Raw genomic sequence first — 18,310 nt, forward strand, 5'->3', positions numbered from 1 at the left:
GGACAAACAAAAACTGAAAGAATTTGCAAACACCAAACCAGCTCTACAGGAAATATTGAAAGCGGTCCTCTAAGCAAAGAGAGAGCCTACAAGTGGTAGATCAGTAAGGAACAGAGACAATATACAGTAACAGTCACCTTACAGGCAATACAATGGCACTAAATTCATATCTCTCAATAGTTACCCTGAATGTTAATGGGCTAAATGCCCCAATCAAAAGACACAGGGTATCAGAATGGATAAAAAAACAAAATCCATCTATATGTTGCCTCCAAGAAACTCATTTTAAGCCCGAAGACACCTCCAGACTTAAAATGAGGGGGTGGAAAAGAATTTACCATGCTAATGGACATCAGAAGAAAGCAGGAGTGGCAATCCTTATATCAGATCAATTAGATTTTAAGCCAAAGACTATAATAAGAGATGAGGAAGGACACTATATCATACTCAAAGGGTCTGTCCAACAAGAAGATCTAACAATTTTAAATATCTATGTCCCTAACATGGGAGCAGCCAACTCTATAAACCAATTAATAGCAAAATCAAAGAAACACATCAACAATAATACAATAATAGTAGGGGACTTTAACACTCCCCTCACTGACATGGACAGATCATCCAAGCAAAAGATCAGCAAGGAAATAAAGGCCTTAAACGACACACTGGACCAGAGGGACATCACAGATATATTTAGAACATTTCTTCCCAAAGCAACAGAATACACATTCTTCTCTAGTGCACATGGAGCATTCTCCAGAATAGATCACATCCTCGGTCCTAAATCAGGACTCAACCGGTATCAAAAGATTGGGATCATTCCCTGCGTATTTTCAGACCACAATGCTCTGAAGCTAGAACTCAACGACAAGAGGAAGTTTGGAAAGAACCCAAATTCATGGAGACTAAACAGCATCCTTCTAAAGAATGAATGGGTCAACCGGGAAATTAAAGAAGAATTGAAAAAAATCATGGAAACAAATGATAATGAAAATACAACGGTTCAAAATCTGTGGGACACAACAAAAGCAGTCTTGAGAGGAAAATATATAGCGGTACAAGCCTTTCTCAAGAAACAAGAAAGGTCTCAGGTACACAACCTAACCCTACACCTAAAGGAGCTGGAGAAAGAACAAGAAAGAAACCCTAAGCCCAGCAGGAGAAGAGAAATCATAAAGATCAGAGCAGAAATCAATGAAATAGAAACCAAAAAAACAATAGAGCAAATCAACGAAACTAGGAGCTGGTTCTTTGAAAGAATTAATAAGATTGATAAACCCCTGGCCAGACTTATCAAAAAGAAAAGAGAAAGGACCCAAATAAATAAAATCATGAATGAAAGAGGAGAGATCACAACTAACACCAAAGAAATACAAACATTTATAAGAACATACTATGAGCAACTCTACGCCAACAAATTTGACAATCTGGAAGAAATGGATGCATTCCTAGAAACATATAAACTACCACAACTGAACCAGGAAGAAATAGCCTGAACAGACCCATAACCAGTAAGGAGATTGAAACAGTCATTAAAAATCTCCAAACAAACAAAAGCCTAGGGCCAGATGGCTTCCCGGGGGAATTCTGCCAAACATTTAAAGAAGAACTAATTCCTATTCTCATGAAACTGTTCCAAAAAATAGAAATAGAAGGAAAACTTCCAAACTCGTTTTATGAAGCCAGCATCACCTTGATCCCAAAACCAGACAAGGATCCCATCAAAAAAGAGAGCTATAGACCAACATCCTTGATGAACACAGATGTGAAAATTCTCACCAAAATACTAGCCAATAGGGGACGCCTGGGTGGCTCAGTGGGTTAAAGCCTCTGCCTTTGGCTCAGGTCATGATCCCAGGATCCTGGGATCGAGCCCCGCATCGGGCGCTCTGCTGAGAAGGGAGCCTGCTTCCCTTCCTCTCCCTCTGCCTGCCTCTCTTTTTAATTGTGATCTATGTCTGATAAATAAATAAAATCTTTAAAAAAAAAATACTAGCCAATAGGATTCAACAGTACATTAAAAGGATTATTCACCACGACCAAGTGGGATTTATTCCAGGGCTGCAAGGTTGGTTCAACATCCGCAAATCAGTCAATGTGATACAACACATCAATAAAAGAAAGAACAAGAACCATATGATACTCTGAATAGATGCTGAAAAAGCATTTGACAAAGTACAGCATCCCTTCCTGGTCAAAACTCTTCAAAGTGTAGGGATAGAGGGCGCATACCTCAATATCATCAAAGCCATCTATGAAAAACCCACCGCAAATATCATTCTCAATGGAGAAAAACTGAAAGCTTTTCGCTAAGGTCAGGAACACGGCAGGGATGTCCATTATCACCACTGCTATTCAACATAGTACTAGAAGTCCTAGCCTCAGCAATCAGACAACAAAAGGAAATTAAAGGCATCCAAATCGGCAAAGAAGAAGTAAAATTATCACTCTTCGCAGATGATATGATACTCTATGTGGGAAACCCAAAAGACTCCACTCCCAAACTGCTAGAACTTGTACAGGAATTCAGTAAAGTGTCAGGATATAAAATCAATGCACAGAAATCAGTTGCATTTCTCTACACCAACAACAAGAGAGAAGAAAGAGAAATTAAGGAGCCAATCCCATGTACAATTGCACCCCAAACCATAAGATACCTAGGAATAAACCTAACCAAAGAGCCTAAGAATCTATACTCAGAAAACTCTGAAGTACTCATGAAAGATATTGAGGAAGACACAAAGAAATGGAAAAATGTTCCATGCTCCTGGATTGGAAGAATAAATATTGTGATAATGTCTATGATACCTAAAGCAATCTACACATTTAATGCAATTCCTATCAAAGTACCATCCATCTTTTTCAAAGAAATGGAACAAATAATTCTAAAATTTATATGGAACCAGAAAAAACCTCGAATAGCCAAAGGGATATTGAAAAAGAAAGCCTAAGTTGGTGGCATCACAATTCTGGACTTCAAGCTCTATTACAAAGCTGTCATCATCAAGACAGCATGGTACTGGCACAAAAACACACATAGATCAATGGAACAGAATAGAGAGCCCAGAAATAGACCCTCAACTCTATGATCAACTAATCTTCGACAAAGCAGGAAAGAATGCCAAATGGAAAAAAGACAGCCTCTTCAATAAATGGTGTTGGGGAAATTGGACAGCCACATGCAGAAAAATAAATTGGACCATTTCCTTACACTGCACACGAAAATAGACTCAAAATGGATGAAGGACCTCAATGTGAGAAAGGAATCCATCAAAATCCTTGAGGAGAACACAGGCAGCAACCTCTTCAACCTCAGCTGCAGCAACATCTTCCTAGGAACATTGCCAAAGGCAAGGGAAACAAGGGAAAAAAATGAACTATTGGGATTTCATCAAGATCAAAACCTTTTGCACAGCAAAGGAAACAGTTAACAAAAACAAAAGACAACTGACAGAATGGGAGAAGATATTTGCAAATGACATATCAGATAAAGGACTAGTGTCCAAAATCTATAAAGAACTTAGCAAACTCAACACCCAAAGAACAAATAATCCAATCAAGAAATGGGCAGAAGACATGAACAGACATTTCTGCAAAGAAGACATCCAGATGGCCAAGAGACACATGAAAAAGTGCTCCATATCACTCGGCATCAGGGAAATACAAATCAAAACCACAATGAGCTATCACCTCACACCAGTCAGAATGGCTAAAATCAACAAGTCAGGAAATGACAGATGCTGGCGAGGATGCAGAGAAAGGGGAACCCTCCTACACTGTTGGTGGGAATGCAAGCTGGTGCAACCACTCTGGAAAACAGCATGGAGGTTCCTCAAAATGTTGAAAATAGAACTGCCCTATGACCCAGCAATTGCACTACTGGGTATTTACCATAAAGATACAAAGGTAGTGATCCAAAGGGGCACGTGCACCCGAATGTTTATAGCAGCAATGTCCACAATAGCCAAACTATGGAAAGAACCTAGATGTCCATCAACAGATGAATGGATCCAGAAGATGTGGTCTATATACACAATGGAATACTATGCATCCATCAAAAGAAATGAAATCTTGCCATTTGCGACAACATGGATGGAACTAGAGCATATCATGCTTAGCAAAATAAGTCAAGCAGAGAAAGACAACTACCATATGATCTCCCTGATATGAGGAAGTGGTGATGCAACATGGGGGCTTAAGTGGGTAGGAGAAGAATAAATGAAACAAGATGGGACTGGGAGGGAGACAAACCATAAGTGACTCTTAATCTCACAAAACAAACTGAGGGTTGCTGGGGGGAGGGGGGTTGGGAGAAGAGGGGTGGGGTCATGGACATTGGGGAGGGTATGTGCTTTGGTGAGTGCTGTGAAGTGTGTAAACCTGGCGATTCACAGACCTGTACCCCTGGGGATAAAAATATATGTTTATAAAAAATTAAAAAAAAAAAGAATTAGGCTTTAACTCACTGAGCCTCCCAGGCACCCCTTAAATTTCATTTTTAGTATTTTTTTTAAAAGATTTTATTTATCCATTTGACAGGTAGAGATCATAAGTAGGCAGACAGGCAGGCAGAGAGAGTGGGGGAAGCAGGCTCCCCGTGGAGCAGAGAGCCTGATCTTGGGCTCGATCCCAGGACCTCAGGATCATGACCCGAGCTGAATGCAGCGGCTTTAACCCACTGAGCCACCCAGGCGTCCCATAATTTTTGTTTTTTAAAAGATTTCAAGTAATCTTGTACCTAAGGTGGGGCTCAGGCTTAGAACCCTGAGATCAAGAGTTGCATGTTCTACTGGCAGACCCATCCAGGCACCTCTTAAATTTCTTTTTTACTTAAAGTTACATTTCCCTCTAACTGCATTAAATGCAGGTGATGTCAGTTAATGAGCCAGTTACCCCTTTCTTTGTGTGTGTTAATCTAAGAAATTTACTTTTATCTATTTATAATTGAAGTATAAGTGATACAATGTTAGCATTAGTTTCAAGTGTACAACATAGTGATTCCTAATGTCTATCTATTATACAATCACTTTTTGTTATCATTTCTTTTAATTGGACTAATTATTTTTAGTTACAGGTATGTTTTGTTTATTAACATACTTGTGCCTTAATTAATTCTTAATGAATAGTTTCCTCCAAGTTGGACAGATAAGAAATTTTAAAAGCCAAGTTATAAACTTAATATCTGAAATGGAGATATCCCAGTTTATACACAAAACTGGCTGTGACTGGCTTCTCTTTAATTTTGAGGTAGAGCAAAAATAAGTATATCTGTTCAAAGATTCTTGTTTTTCAAGATTAATAAAGATGAATAAAAAAGCCATGTGGCTCAAAATAATCTTATGAACTGAAGCTACTCATTACCAAAATGAACTTGAAATCCAGTGCTTCTTCCATTTCATAATGGAGAGGTTCTGCTTACATTCTTCTGTATCTAAAGTGACTAGTCTTGAGAACCATTTTAGGAATCATGGTGGTATGATACTGCAGAAGCTTTATATCTAAAGATCTGGCTAAAATTTAAAATTTTTCTGGGACGCCTGCGTGGCTCAGCTGGTTAAGCAGCTGCCTTCGGCTCAGGTCATGATCCCAGCGTCCTGGGATCGAGTCCCACATCGGGCTCTTTGCTTGGCAGGGAGCCTGCTTCTCCTTCTGCCTTTGCCTGCCATTCTGTCTGCCTGTGCTTGCTCTCTCTCCCTCTCTCTCTAATAAATAAATAAAATCTTTAAAAAAAAAACTTAAAATTTTTCTGTCTGTCTTCCTAGTTGTAAAATTCTGGAACTTATTCACAACCTGCATTAATCCTAAGCAACAACGATGCCAACACTAGTAAACATGAAACATCCATTTGGCTTTAATGTAGTTTATGTTCTTGCTTTATTTTTAACTTACTTTTTTTTTTTTTACTTCTCAATATTTAATATTCAGTCCTCTGTCAGATTTTCTCATAATGTAAGAAATATCTTTTTATAGTTGATTTGTTTGAATCAGGATCGAGAGAAAGTCCACATGTTGCATTTGATAAATGTTACTTTTATCATCTTTAAACCATGCCTTTAACTCGTTTGGCATAAGTAGAGGTCCACATTGCTACTGGGTTGTCATTGTTTCTAGGCCTTTTCAGTGAGTAAAGTTAGTCAGTATATATTCTTACAGAGAAAACAAAATCCATGTATACTCTTAATTCCATTTAAAATGAAAGTTTATAGGTTTTTATCTTATAACTTTGATTTTTGTATCTCCTTACTCTAAGGCTGAAAAAAATCTCAATGCCTAATTATTTAATATTTGTTTTAACCTATAACATGCATATATTTATCCTATATATAGGTGTAAAATAACAATATCAGTGTGTTGGTACTCTCACTTTCTGATATAAAACTACCGAATGTTTAGATCTCTGAAATGCCTTCTGTTCTTAAGATAAATCCTAGTAGAGATAAAATGTTGAAATTACTATTTTGTAGCTTCTTGAAATAATTTTTTATGCATGTGATTATACCACCAACTTTTAAATATATATTTTTTCAGTGTTCAATTTTTACAGATTGCCTTTTTTGAGATTTAGTACTCCTATTGGCTTTATTTATAATGCATAGAATAAATTTAAATTCTAGCAGTGTTGCACTCCTACATTTTTTCTATTTTTTTGATTTACACATATGGTGAGTTAGTATTTTAAGGGAAAAGAACAAATTTTAGTTATAAGATGAATAAATTCTGGGGATCTAATAATCAGGCATGGTGACTACAGTTAACAGCACTGTCTTGTATACTTAAAAGTTGCTGAGAGTAGGTCTTAAATGTTCTTTCCATAAACATAAAAAAATAGTAACTATGTGATGTGTAAGGTATGTGTTAACTAACTTTATTGTGGTAATTATTTCATTATCTATAGCAAATTATTGTATTGTACATCTTTAACTTACATGGTGGTACATATCAATTATATTTCAATAAAGTTGGAAAAAATAAAGCATAAGATCCCATTGACCATGTTTTTAAGATATTTCTGTGTTGTGTTTTATTTTTTGTATGTTTAGGGGTCTTCAGAAGGAAGAAATTGTTTTGCTTACCCATGGAGATAGTGTAGACAAAGTGGCTGATGGATTCAAGGTTGTGGCACGTTCTGGGAACATTGTGGCAGGTGAAAATTTTAAAACTTTTGCAGATTTCATTTAAAAAAACTTATCTGAAGAGTCTAAGAATATGTTTCTCTTTGAGGTACTGTTTCCTACTTTTTTACTTCTAAAAGTTATTGTTCATGTCATAGGATCAAATATTAATCTATGAAGGGAATTTAATATTAGATTATTTAGAAGTCACTGGTTTGCTCTGAAATACTTTAAAAAATGTTCACTCTAATAAAAGTTCTCTGGATGTAAAACACCACTTTTATGGCCCAGGAAAAACTTGAGAATTGTCTATTCTTCTAGTGTGCTTTATTCATAATTGGGTTTTTATGAGACTGACGCGCTACCTACTGCGCTAACGAGGCACCTCATAATTGGGTTTTTAAATGCCTTTCTTAGGTATACATAGGCATATATCTTAGACATCTGTGAAACACCAGACTAAGCACTCAGGATGTTTCTCTGATGCAGGGTTGGCAAACTGTGAGCGGTGGTTCAAATCTAGCTTATAGACTGTTATGTTATTAAAGGGTTATGATAAAAGACAGGAACTGTATGCATGTGTCCCACAGAGCCTAAAATTTGTACGATTTAGTCCTTTGTAGAAGTTTTGCCAATCTGTACTTAATTATTTTTATTCTTATTTTTTCAAAAGATTTTATTTATTTATTCGACAGAAATCACAAGTAGGCAGAGAGGCAGGCAGAGAGAGAGAGGAGGAAGCAGGCTCCCCGCCAAGGAGAGAGCCCGATGCGGGGCTTGATCCCAGGATGCTGGGATCATGACTTTAGCCGAAGGCAGAGGCTTTAACCCTCTGAGCCACCCAGGTGCCCTGCCAATCTGTACTTTAACGCCATTTTTATTCTCTTCTTTTTTGAGGAAGAAGAATTGATTTTCTGGCAGTTTGTGATTTTTTGACTTGCTTATTTGAATAGTTGTTATGTAAATAATAACCAATAATCCTGGGAGTCAGTAAAAAAAATGGATTTATCAATAAAGTTCTTTTTGTTTGAAACACCACACCTAAACAGTAAATCGAAATGTTTTTATTTAAGATTAACTGTGGTAGAGGGCTTACGTATTTGTATTCATTCAGCCAGTATTTGTGTGTCTACTTTGTGCCAGTAACATTTCCAAGTGCCAAGGGTAAAGAAGTGAACAAAGTGGACAGCAATCTCTGTTCAGCATTCTACTTGGGGGGAGTGATGGGACAGCTAATACACAAATACAGAATATGTCATGTGTCAGATAGCATTTAAGTGCATTGAAAAGAAATACAGGAAGAGAAGAGTGTTGCAGACAGAGTATGTATGATAAAGGTTGTTACTGTTTTATATAGGATATTCAGGGAAGGTATTCCTATATAATGATACTGAACATGAAGGAAGTAAGTGCTGACCCTTCTAGGTATTTGGGGGAAGAAGAAATAGCAGTACAAAGCTCCCGGGATGGGACCGTGTTTGAGGAACAGCAAGGAAGTCTACACGGTTGGAGGAGCGTAGTAGAAGATGAGGTTAGAGAGGTTATCACGGGAGCCGGGACACAGGCCATTTGAGGCCACTATGAAATTGTTGGCTTTACTCATCATCTGATTTAAGGATTACCTTAGCCATAGTGAGGAGAAAAGAGAAAGGGTCAAATGTAGAAGTAGGGAGATCAGCTAGGAATCTCCTGCAGCAATCAGGAGAGGAGGCAGTGTAAGGAATAGTGTGGTAGAGGTGGAAGTGGTCAAGAGTGATTGTTTTCTCATATGGATCTTGTACATATTTTGTCAGATTTATGCCTTAATATTTCATTTATTTGAAATTGTTTTTAATTTCAAATCCCACTTGTTCTTTGCTGGTATGTAGGAAAGTTGTGAACTTTTGTGTATTAACCTTACATCCTACAACCCTACTGTAATCACATACTAGTTGCTGGAGTTTTTCTGTTGATTTTTTTCTTTCCTTCAGATTTTCTATACAGATGATTATGTCATCTGTGAACAAAGACAGCTTTATTTCTTCTTTCTCAGCCTGCATACCTTTTACTTACTTTTCTTACTGCGTCAGTTAGGATGTTAATTTGGTGTTGAAAAGCAGTGGGGGGAGGGAACATCCTTGCCTTGTTCCTGATTTTAGTGGGAAAATTTTCAGTTTCTGTTCAGTATGATTTTAGCTGTAGGGTTTTAGAAGATATTCTTTATCCCGTTAAGGAAGTTCCCCTATAGTCCTAGTTTACAGGGAGTTTTTATCGTGAATGGGTGTTGGAATTTTTTTCAGATGCCTTTCTGCATCTATTGAATCAGATCACTTAACTTTTAAAATTGATAGAGGCTTATTGAAATTATCTATTTATGTGAGTTTTGGTAATTTGTGTCTTTTCAAAGAATTGGTCCATTTCATCTGTGTTATAAAATTTGTGGACATGGAGTTATTCATAGTATTCCTTTATTATTTTAATGTTCATGGGACCTGTAGTGATGTTTCCTCTTTCATTTCTGACATTAGTAATTTGTGTCCTCTCCCTTTTTCTTAGTTAACCTGGCTAGAGGCTTGTCAATTTTATTGATCTTTTCAAAGAACCAGCTTGTGCTGCTGCTGGTGGTGGTTGCTGTTGATTTCCTGTTTTCAGTTTCATTGATTTCTGTTTAATTTTTATTATTTCTTTTGGTTACCTTAGATTTAATTTGCCCCTCTTCTCTCATTTCTTAAGGTGGAAGTTTAGGCCATTGTGTTTAAATCTCTTATTTCCTAATATATGTATTTAGTGCTGAAAATTTCCCTCTAAGCACTATTTTTGGTTGGTCTTTTGGTGTTCTGAGAGCAATTTTCAGAGTGTGGGGAGGGTTGGGGAGGTTGGGGAGCAGTTCTTACACACCAGTATGGTATTTGAGCAGTCACTTCAGCTCATCTCAGTTTTGACATTCTGTACCCAAAGGTAGCATTAGATTACATGGGTTGAGGGCTACATCCCCCCTTCCCTACCCACACACTTTTCAGACACTAGTTGCAAGCCCAGGCTATCACCTGTGTTTCTGACTGAGCAGCTGTTGATTGGAAGTTCCAGTGACCCCGTACTTGGATTTCAGACACCAGTCAGAGGTCCAAGTTACTTATATTCTTACTGACTGGCTGTAAATCAGAGGTTTGCATGACCTCTTTCTCGGTTCAATTAACTTTCTAGAGTGGCTCACAGAACTCAGAGAAACATTTATCACTAGATCCCTGGTTTATCATAGAAGGATACAACTCAGGAACAGCCAGATGGAAGAGAATGGAGAAACGTGGAGCTTCCATCCCCTCTCCAGGTGCACCATTCTCCCCAAACTCCACGTGTTCACTGACCTGGAAGCTCTCCAAACATCATCCTTTTGGGTTTTTTTTTTTTTTTCTCCCAATTTATTTATTTTCAGAAAAACAGTATTCATTATTTTTTCACCACACCCAGTGCTCCATGCAAGCCGTGCCCTCTATAATACCCACCACCTGGTACCCCCAACCTCCCACCCCCCCGCCACTTCAAACCCCTCAGACTGTTTTTTAGAGTCCATAGTCTCTCATGGTTCACCTCCCCTTCCAATTTACCCAAATTCCCTACTCCTCTCTAACGCCCCTTGTCCTCCATGCTATTGGTTATGCTCCACAAATGAGTGAAACCATATGATAATTGACTCTCTCTGCTTGACTGATTTCACTCAGCATAATCTCTTCCAGTCCCGTCCATGTTGCTACAAAAGTTGGATATTCGTCCTTTCTGATGGAGGCATAATACTCCATAGTGTATATGGACCACATCTTCCTTATCCATTCATCCGTTGAAGGGCATCTTGGTTCTTTCCATAGTTTGGCGACTGTGGCCATTGCTGCTATAAACATTGGGGTACAGATGGCCCTTCTTTTCACGACATCTGTATCTTTGGGGTAAATACCCAGGAGTGCAATTGCAGGGTCGTAGGGAAGCTCTATTTTTAATTTCTTGAGGAATCTCCACACTGTTCTCCAAAGAGGCTGCACCAACTTGCATTCCCACCAACAGTGGAAGAGGGTTCCCCTTTCTCCACATCCTCTCCAACACATGTTGTTTCCTGTTTTGTTAATTTTGGCCATTCTAACTGGTGTAAGGTGATATCTCAATGTGGTTTTAATTTGAATCTCCCTGAGGGCTAATGATGATGAGCATTTTTTCATGTGTCTGATAGCCATTTGTATTTCTTGATCGGAGAAGTGTCTGTTCATATCTTCTGCCCATTTTTTGATGTGTTTGTCTGTTTCGTGTGGGTTGAGTTTGAGGAGTTCATTATAGATCCTGGATATCAACCTTTTGTCTGTACTGTCATTTGCAAATATCTTCTCCCATTCCGTGGGTTGCCTCTTTGCTTTTTTGACTGTTTCCTTTGCTGTGCAGAAGCTTTTGATTTTGATGAAGTCCCAGAAGTTTATTTTCGCTTTTGTTTCCTTTGCCTTTGGAGACGTATCTTGAAAGAAGTTGCTGTGGCTGATATCGAAGAGATTACTGCCTATGTTCTCCTCTAAGATTCTGATAGATTCCTGTCTCACGTTGAGGTCTTTTATCCATTTTGAGTTGATCTTTGTGTACGGTGTAAGAGAATGGTCGAGTTTCATTCTTCTACATATAGCTGTCCAGTTTTCCCAGCACCATTTATTGAAGAGACTCTCTTTTTTCCACTGTATATTTTTTCCTGTTTTGTCGAAGATTAATTGACCATAGAGTTGAGGGTCCATATCAGGGCTCTCTACTCTGTTCCACTGGTCTATGTGTCTGTTTTTATGCCAGTACCATGCTGTCTTGGTGATCACAGCTTTGTTATAAAGCTTGAAATCAGGTAAGGTGATGCCGCCAGCTTTATTTTTGTTTTTCAACATTTCCTTAGCGATTCGGGGTCTCTTCTGATTCCATACAAATTTTAGGATTATTTGCTCCAGCTCTTTGAAGAATGCCGGTGGAATTTTGATCGGAATGGCATTAAAAGTATAGATTGCTCTAGGCAGTATAGACATTTTAACAATGTTTATTCTTCCGATCCAAGAGCATGGAATGGTCTTCCATCTTTTTGTGTCTTCTTCAATTTCTTTCATGAGTGTTCTATAGTTCCTCAAGTATAGATCCTTTACCTCTTTAGTTAGGTTTATTTCCAGGTATCTTATGGTTCTTGGTGCTATAGTAAATGGAATCGATTCTGTAATTTCCCTTTCTGTATTTTCATTGTTAGTGTATAAGAAAGCCACTGATTTCTGCACATTGACTTTGTATCCTGCCACGCTGCTGAATTGCTGTATGAGTTCTAGTAGTTTGGGGGTGGAGTCTTTTGGGTTTTCCATATAAAGAATCATGTCATCTGCGAAGAGAGAGAGTTTGACTTCTTCATTACCAATTTGGATACCTTTTATTTCTCTCTGTTGTCTGATTGCTGTTGCTAGGACTTCTAATACTATGTTGAATAAGAGTGGTGAAAGTGGGCATCCTTGTCTTGTTCCTGATCTCAATGGGAAGGCTGCAAGCTTTTTCCCATTGAGGATGATATTTGCTGTGGGTCTTTCATAGATAGATTTGATGAGGTTCAGGAATGTTCCCTCTATCCCTATACTTTGAAGCGTTTTAATCAGGAACGGATGTTGGATTTTGTCAAATGCTTTTTCTGCATCAATTGAGAGGACCATGTGGTTCTTCTCTCTTCTCATATTAATTTGTTGTATCACATTGATTGATTTACGAATGTTGAACCATCCTTGTAGCCAGGGATGAATCCCACCTGATCATGGTGGATAATCTTTTTAATGTGCTGTTGGATCCTGTTGGCTAGGATCTTGTTGAGAATCTTAGCATCCATATTCATCAGTGATATTGGTCTGAAATTCTCCTTTTTGGTAGGGTCCTTGCCTGGTTTGGGGATCAGGGTAATGCTGGCTTCATAGAAAGAGTCTGGAAGTTTTCCTTCTGCTTCAATTTTTTGAAACAGCTTCAGGAGAATAGGTGTTATTTCTTCTTGGAAGGTTTGGTAGAATTCCCCAGGGAATCCGTCAGGTCCTGGGCTCTTGTTTTTTGGGAGATTTTTGATCACTGCTTCAATCTCGTTATTAGATATCGGTCTATTCAGGTTGTCGATTTCTTCCTGGTTCAATTTTGGTAGTTTATATTTTTCCAGGAATGCATCCATTTCATCTAGGTTGCTAAGCTTATTGGCATATAACTGTTCGTAATAACTTCTGATGATTGTTTCTACTTCCTTGGTGTTAGTTGTGATCTCTCCCTTTTCATTCATAATTTTATGAATTTGAGATTTCTCTCTTTTCTTTTGGATTAGTGTAGCCAGTGGCTTATCGATCTTATTGATTCTTTCAAAAAACCAGCTTCTAGTTTCATTGATACGTTCTACTGTATCTCTGGTTTCTCCCTCGTTGATCTCAGCTCTAATCTTGATGATTTCCCTTCTTATGTGTGGAGTTGGTTTGATTTGTTGTTGATCCTCCAGTTCTTTAAGGTGTAGAGACAGCTGGTGTGTTCTGGATTTTTCAATTTTTTTGAGCAAGGCTTGGATGGCTATATATTTTCCCCTTAGGACCGCCTTTGCTGTATCCCATAGGTTTTGGACCGAAGTGTCTTCATTCTCATTGGTTTCCATGAATTGTTTCAGTTCTTCTTTGATCTCCTGGTTGATCCAAGCATTCTTAAGCAAGGTGGTCTTTAGCTTCCAGGTGTTTGAGTTCCTTCTGAACTTTTCCTTGTGATTGAGCTCCAGTTTCAAAGCATTGTGATCTGAGAATATGCAGGGTATCATCTCAGTCTTTTGGTATCGGCTGAGTCCTGATTTGTGACCCAGTATGTGGTCTATTCTGGAGAAAGTTCCGTGTGCACTTGAGAAGAATGAGTATTCTTCTGTTTTAGGGTGCAATGTTCTGTATATATCTATGAGGTCCATCTGGTCCAAGGTGTCATTCAATGCTCTTGTTTCTTTATTGATTTTCTTCTTCGATGATCTGTCTAATTCTGAAAGAGGCGTGTTAAGATCACCTACGATTAGTGTATTCATATCAATATGACTCTTTATCTTGATTAACAGTTTTCTTAAGTAATTGGCTGCTCCCATATTGGGAGCATAGATATTTACAATTGTTAGATCATCTTGGTGGATAGTCCCTTTAAGGATTATGTAGTGTCCTTCTGTATCTCTGACTACAGTCTTTAGTTTGAAGTCTAATTTATCTGATATGAGAATCGCTACCCCAGCCTTCTTTTGAGTCCCATTGGCATGAAAGATGCTTCTCCACCCCTTCACTTTCAGTCTGCGTGTATCTTTAAGTTCAAAATGGGTCTCTTGTAGACAGCATATGGATGGGTCCTGTCGTTTTATCCAATCTGCAACCCTGTGCCGTTTTATGGGTGCATTTAGGCCATTCACATTGAGAGTGATTATTGATAGATACGTTTTTATTGACATCGAGTTACCTTTGAAGTCTTTCTTTCTGTGGACTGTCTCTATATTTCTGTTCAATGCTATTCTTGGGATTTTTCCTCTTTTATAGCACCCCCCTTAATATTTCCTGCAGTATCGGCTTGGTGGTTGCATAGTCTTTTAAGCCTTGCCGGTGTTGGAAACTCTTTATCTCTCCATCCATTTTGAATGTCAGTCTTGCTGGATAAAGTATTCTTGGCTGCATGTTCTTCTCATTTAGTGCCCTGAATATGTCTTGCCAGCCTCTTCTGGCTTCCCAGGTCTCTGTGGACAGGTCTGACGTTATTCTGATGGGCTTCCCTCTGTAAGTAAGGAGCCTCTTTGCCCTGGCAGCTTTCAAGAGATTATACCTACAATTATAATTTCTCAATTTGACTATCAGGTGTCGTGATGTTTTTTTGGAGTGTATAATCTTGGGTGGAGACCGTTCAGCCTCTAGTACACGAACGCTGGTTTCATTCGCGAGATTCGGAAAGTTTTCATGAAGGACTTGTTCCACGACATCTTCTAGACTTCTTTCTTTCTCCTCCCCTTCAGGAATTCCAATAATTCTGACGTTGGAACGCTTCATGGCATCATTTATTTCCCTAATTCTGCTTTCGTGGGATCTAAGCTGTTTGTTCCAGGCTTCCTCCTGATCCTTTCTCTCTGTTTGTCTTCCAGATCACTAATTCTATCTTCTGTCTCAGTTACCCTAGCTTTGAGAGAGTTTAGATTGGATTGGAACTCATTGAGAGCATTGTGGACCTCCTCCCTGGTAGCTTTAAGCTCCACCCTAACATTGTGAACATCCTGTCTGGTCGCTTTCAGTTCGGCCCTAATCAATTCTGTTTGGTCATCCATGGCTTTCTCCAACCTAGCTATTGCCTGGATAATTGTTAGCCTGAATTCTCTTTCCGACATATTGTCTATGTTGATAGCCGTTAGCTCTATTGCAGAAGGTCCATCCTCTGTATTTTTCTTCTGTTGGGCATTCCTCCTCCTAGTCATTTTGGTGGGAGAAGACTGAACAGATGTAGCTGGATATATCAACTCTGGTGCAATCAAGGTGCACCCTGGAACACTTCCTGATCTCCGTCTCAGAGAGAAGCCTCAGTCTGGGTGCAGAAGCTGAATAAATTCCCCCTTGGACGCTGGCAGTGCAGGTTCCAAGTTAAAGACCCTGGGGGCGCAGGATCTTTTGCTCGTCCCCAAAGCCAAGGCAGTGGCGGCTGTCTGGGAGCTCCTGCCCGCCAGAGAGGTTCCAAGCAGTGATCGCACACTGAGATTTTGCCGCCGGCCCGGGCTGGGAGTGCCCGGCTTGCGCGCACCTCTTTTCAGAGGCGGCTGTGGGTCGGGCGCGCGTCTGGGGCACTGAGAACGGGGCGCTGGTCTGTTAGCCGCAGGCTGGGCTTTTGCGCGCCTCTGTCCGGGGAAGAGTTTCGCGCGCGCGCGGCTTAGACTTTGAAACAATGGCGCGGGTCAAGAAGCGCCCCCGGGCCTTAGATACCCAGGAGAGCTGGAGCGATGTGCGCGCGCATCTCAAGTTTTGTGGTAGGGCTAGCGCGTGTTCTGCAGACCGGCGCGGCTCCCATCCCCTCACAGGAGCCGGAACCCCCACGCTCTGGGGTGCGCTGGTGGCTTAGGGACCAGGACCTGGTTTCTCCGCCGCACTCTCTCTGCCTCCGCGCCGGGGAGGCCGTCTGGGACCGGGGACTTAAGCCCCTGTCCCTAGCCGCCCCGATTCCCACAATTTGCCCCCGCGATCCTTTGCTCTTTTGGAGTGCTTTCAACCAGTCTCCAAGTTAATGCTGGTCCCCAGACGCAGGGCACTCTCGCTCGTATCGGGGTATTACTTTTGCACCGGTCGCCTCTGGTGGCTCCCTCCCCCTTTTGTTTATCTTCCGATATCAGTCCGCTGTTCCATTCCGCTTTACCTGCTCACTGGCGTCTTCTGCCCCTGTAGAGATCCAGACGTGTATAATTGTGATCTCAGGCTGATTTCATGGGTGATCAGGGTTCTTTGGTAGGTAATCAGCTCACTTTGGGGTACCAGCTGAAAAGACGCCTCTTCCTAGTACCCCGCCATCTTGTCCCCCATCCTTTTGGGTTTTATGAAGGCTTTATTACATAGGCATGATTGATAAAATCATTGCTTCCTGGTAATTGATTCATCCTCTCTCCCCTTCATGGAGGCCAGGAGGTTGAGACTGAAAATTCCAAGCCTCTAATCACATGGTTATCTCCCCTGGCAACCAGCCCCTATTCTTAGGTGCTTTCCAAAAGTCACCTTACTAATATGAGAGATACTGTTACGCTCTCATCTCTTAGAAATTCCAAAGGTTTTGGGATCTGTGAGCCAGGAACTTTGAGTGATGTTCTTTATGTAGACTAAAGTTTCTGACCCTTATCATTTTCCTTCTCTCTAAAGAAATTCTTTTGTCATTTCTTGAAAGTCCAGTGTGCTGACTGCAGACAGCTTCAATATTTGCTTGTCTGAGAAAGTCTTTATTTTTCTTCACTTTTGAAGGATAATTTCTCAGGGTACAGAATCCTAGGTTGCTAGTTTTATTTCTCCCCCCTCTCTCAACCTTTTAAAAGTTTTTTAGCTTTATTAAGGTTAATTGACAACATTGTAAGGTATTAAGTATACAGTGTGGTGATTTGATATAGGTACACATAAGGAAAGGATTCCCTCATGGAATTAATTGACACATCCATCTCCTCACATATTTGCCTTTTTTGTATGTGATAACATTTAAGTTCTGTTTTCTTAGCAAATTTAGATTACCTGATACAGTGTTATCAATTACAGTCACCATATTATTAATTAGGTCCTCAGACTTTATTCTTACTCATTTTATAACTGAAAGTTTGTACCCTTTTACACCTCTCCCTATCTCCCCCAGCCAGGCCCTGGTGATCACTTTTCTATTCTCTATTTCTGAGTCCAACTTTTTATTTTTTTTAAGATTACACATATAAGCAATACCATACAATATTTGGCTAATTTGGCTAATTTCACTTAGCCTAATACTCTCCAGATTCTTCTGTGTTGTTTTGTTGCAAAGGACACGGTTTCCTTCTTTTTAAAAGCTGAATAATACTCCATTTTGTGTATGTATGTTATATGTGTGTTTATATATATAAATTTTCTTTATCCATTCATCCATTGATATACACTTAGCTTGTTTCCATGTCATGTCTGTTGTGAGTAATGCTGCAGTGAACATACAGACATCTATTTGAGATAACGGGTTCATATCCTTTGGGTGTATACATAGAAGTAGAATTGCTGGATCACATGGTAATTCTAGTTTTAATTTTTTGTGGGACCTCCATACTCTTTTCTTTGTGACTATACCAGTTTATATATATCCCACCAGCAGTTTACAAGGAGTTCCATTTCTCTGCCTCTTTGCCAGCATCGATCGTCTTCTTTTTTTTTTTTTTTAATAGACATCGTAACAGGTGGGAGAGGACATCATTTTAGATTTAATTTCCATTTCCTGATGCCTAGTGATATTGAGCATTTTTACCTAGTGTTGGCCATTTGTAGGTCTTCCAAGTTTTTGTAGATCTATTCAAGTCTTTTGCCCATTTTTAAATTGGGCCATGGGTGGTGGTGGTTTTTTTTTCTTTCTTTTTTTAAAGATTTTATGTATTTATTTGACAGAAATCACAAGCAGATGGAGAGGCAGGCAGAGAGAGAGAGGGAAGCAGGCTCCCTGCTGAGCAGAGAGCCCGATGC

The 18,310-nt window shown here is 39.5% G+C and overlaps 1 protein-coding gene across 1 annotated transcript in view; it reads left to right on the forward strand.

Moving 5' to 3' along the window:
• The window catches only part of GMPS (guanine monophosphate synthase), a 90,528-nt gene that overhangs the window by 32,774 nt on the left and 39,444 nt on the right, over positions 1-18,310 (forward strand). Inside the window, exon 5 of the mRNA XM_044251649.1 lies at positions 7,038-7,141. Within this exon, the coding sequence (XP_044107584.1) occupies positions 7,038-7,141 (104 nt within the window). The remainder of the gene's footprint in view (positions 1-7,037; positions 7,142-18,310) is intronic.

The sequence above is a fragment of the Neovison vison genome, chromosome 6, assembly GCF_020171115.1.
Source record: "Neovison vison isolate M4711 chromosome 6, ASM_NN_V1, whole genome shotgun sequence".
Classification (NCBI taxonomy): domain Eukaryota; kingdom Metazoa; phylum Chordata; class Mammalia; order Carnivora; family Mustelidae; genus Neogale; species Neogale vison.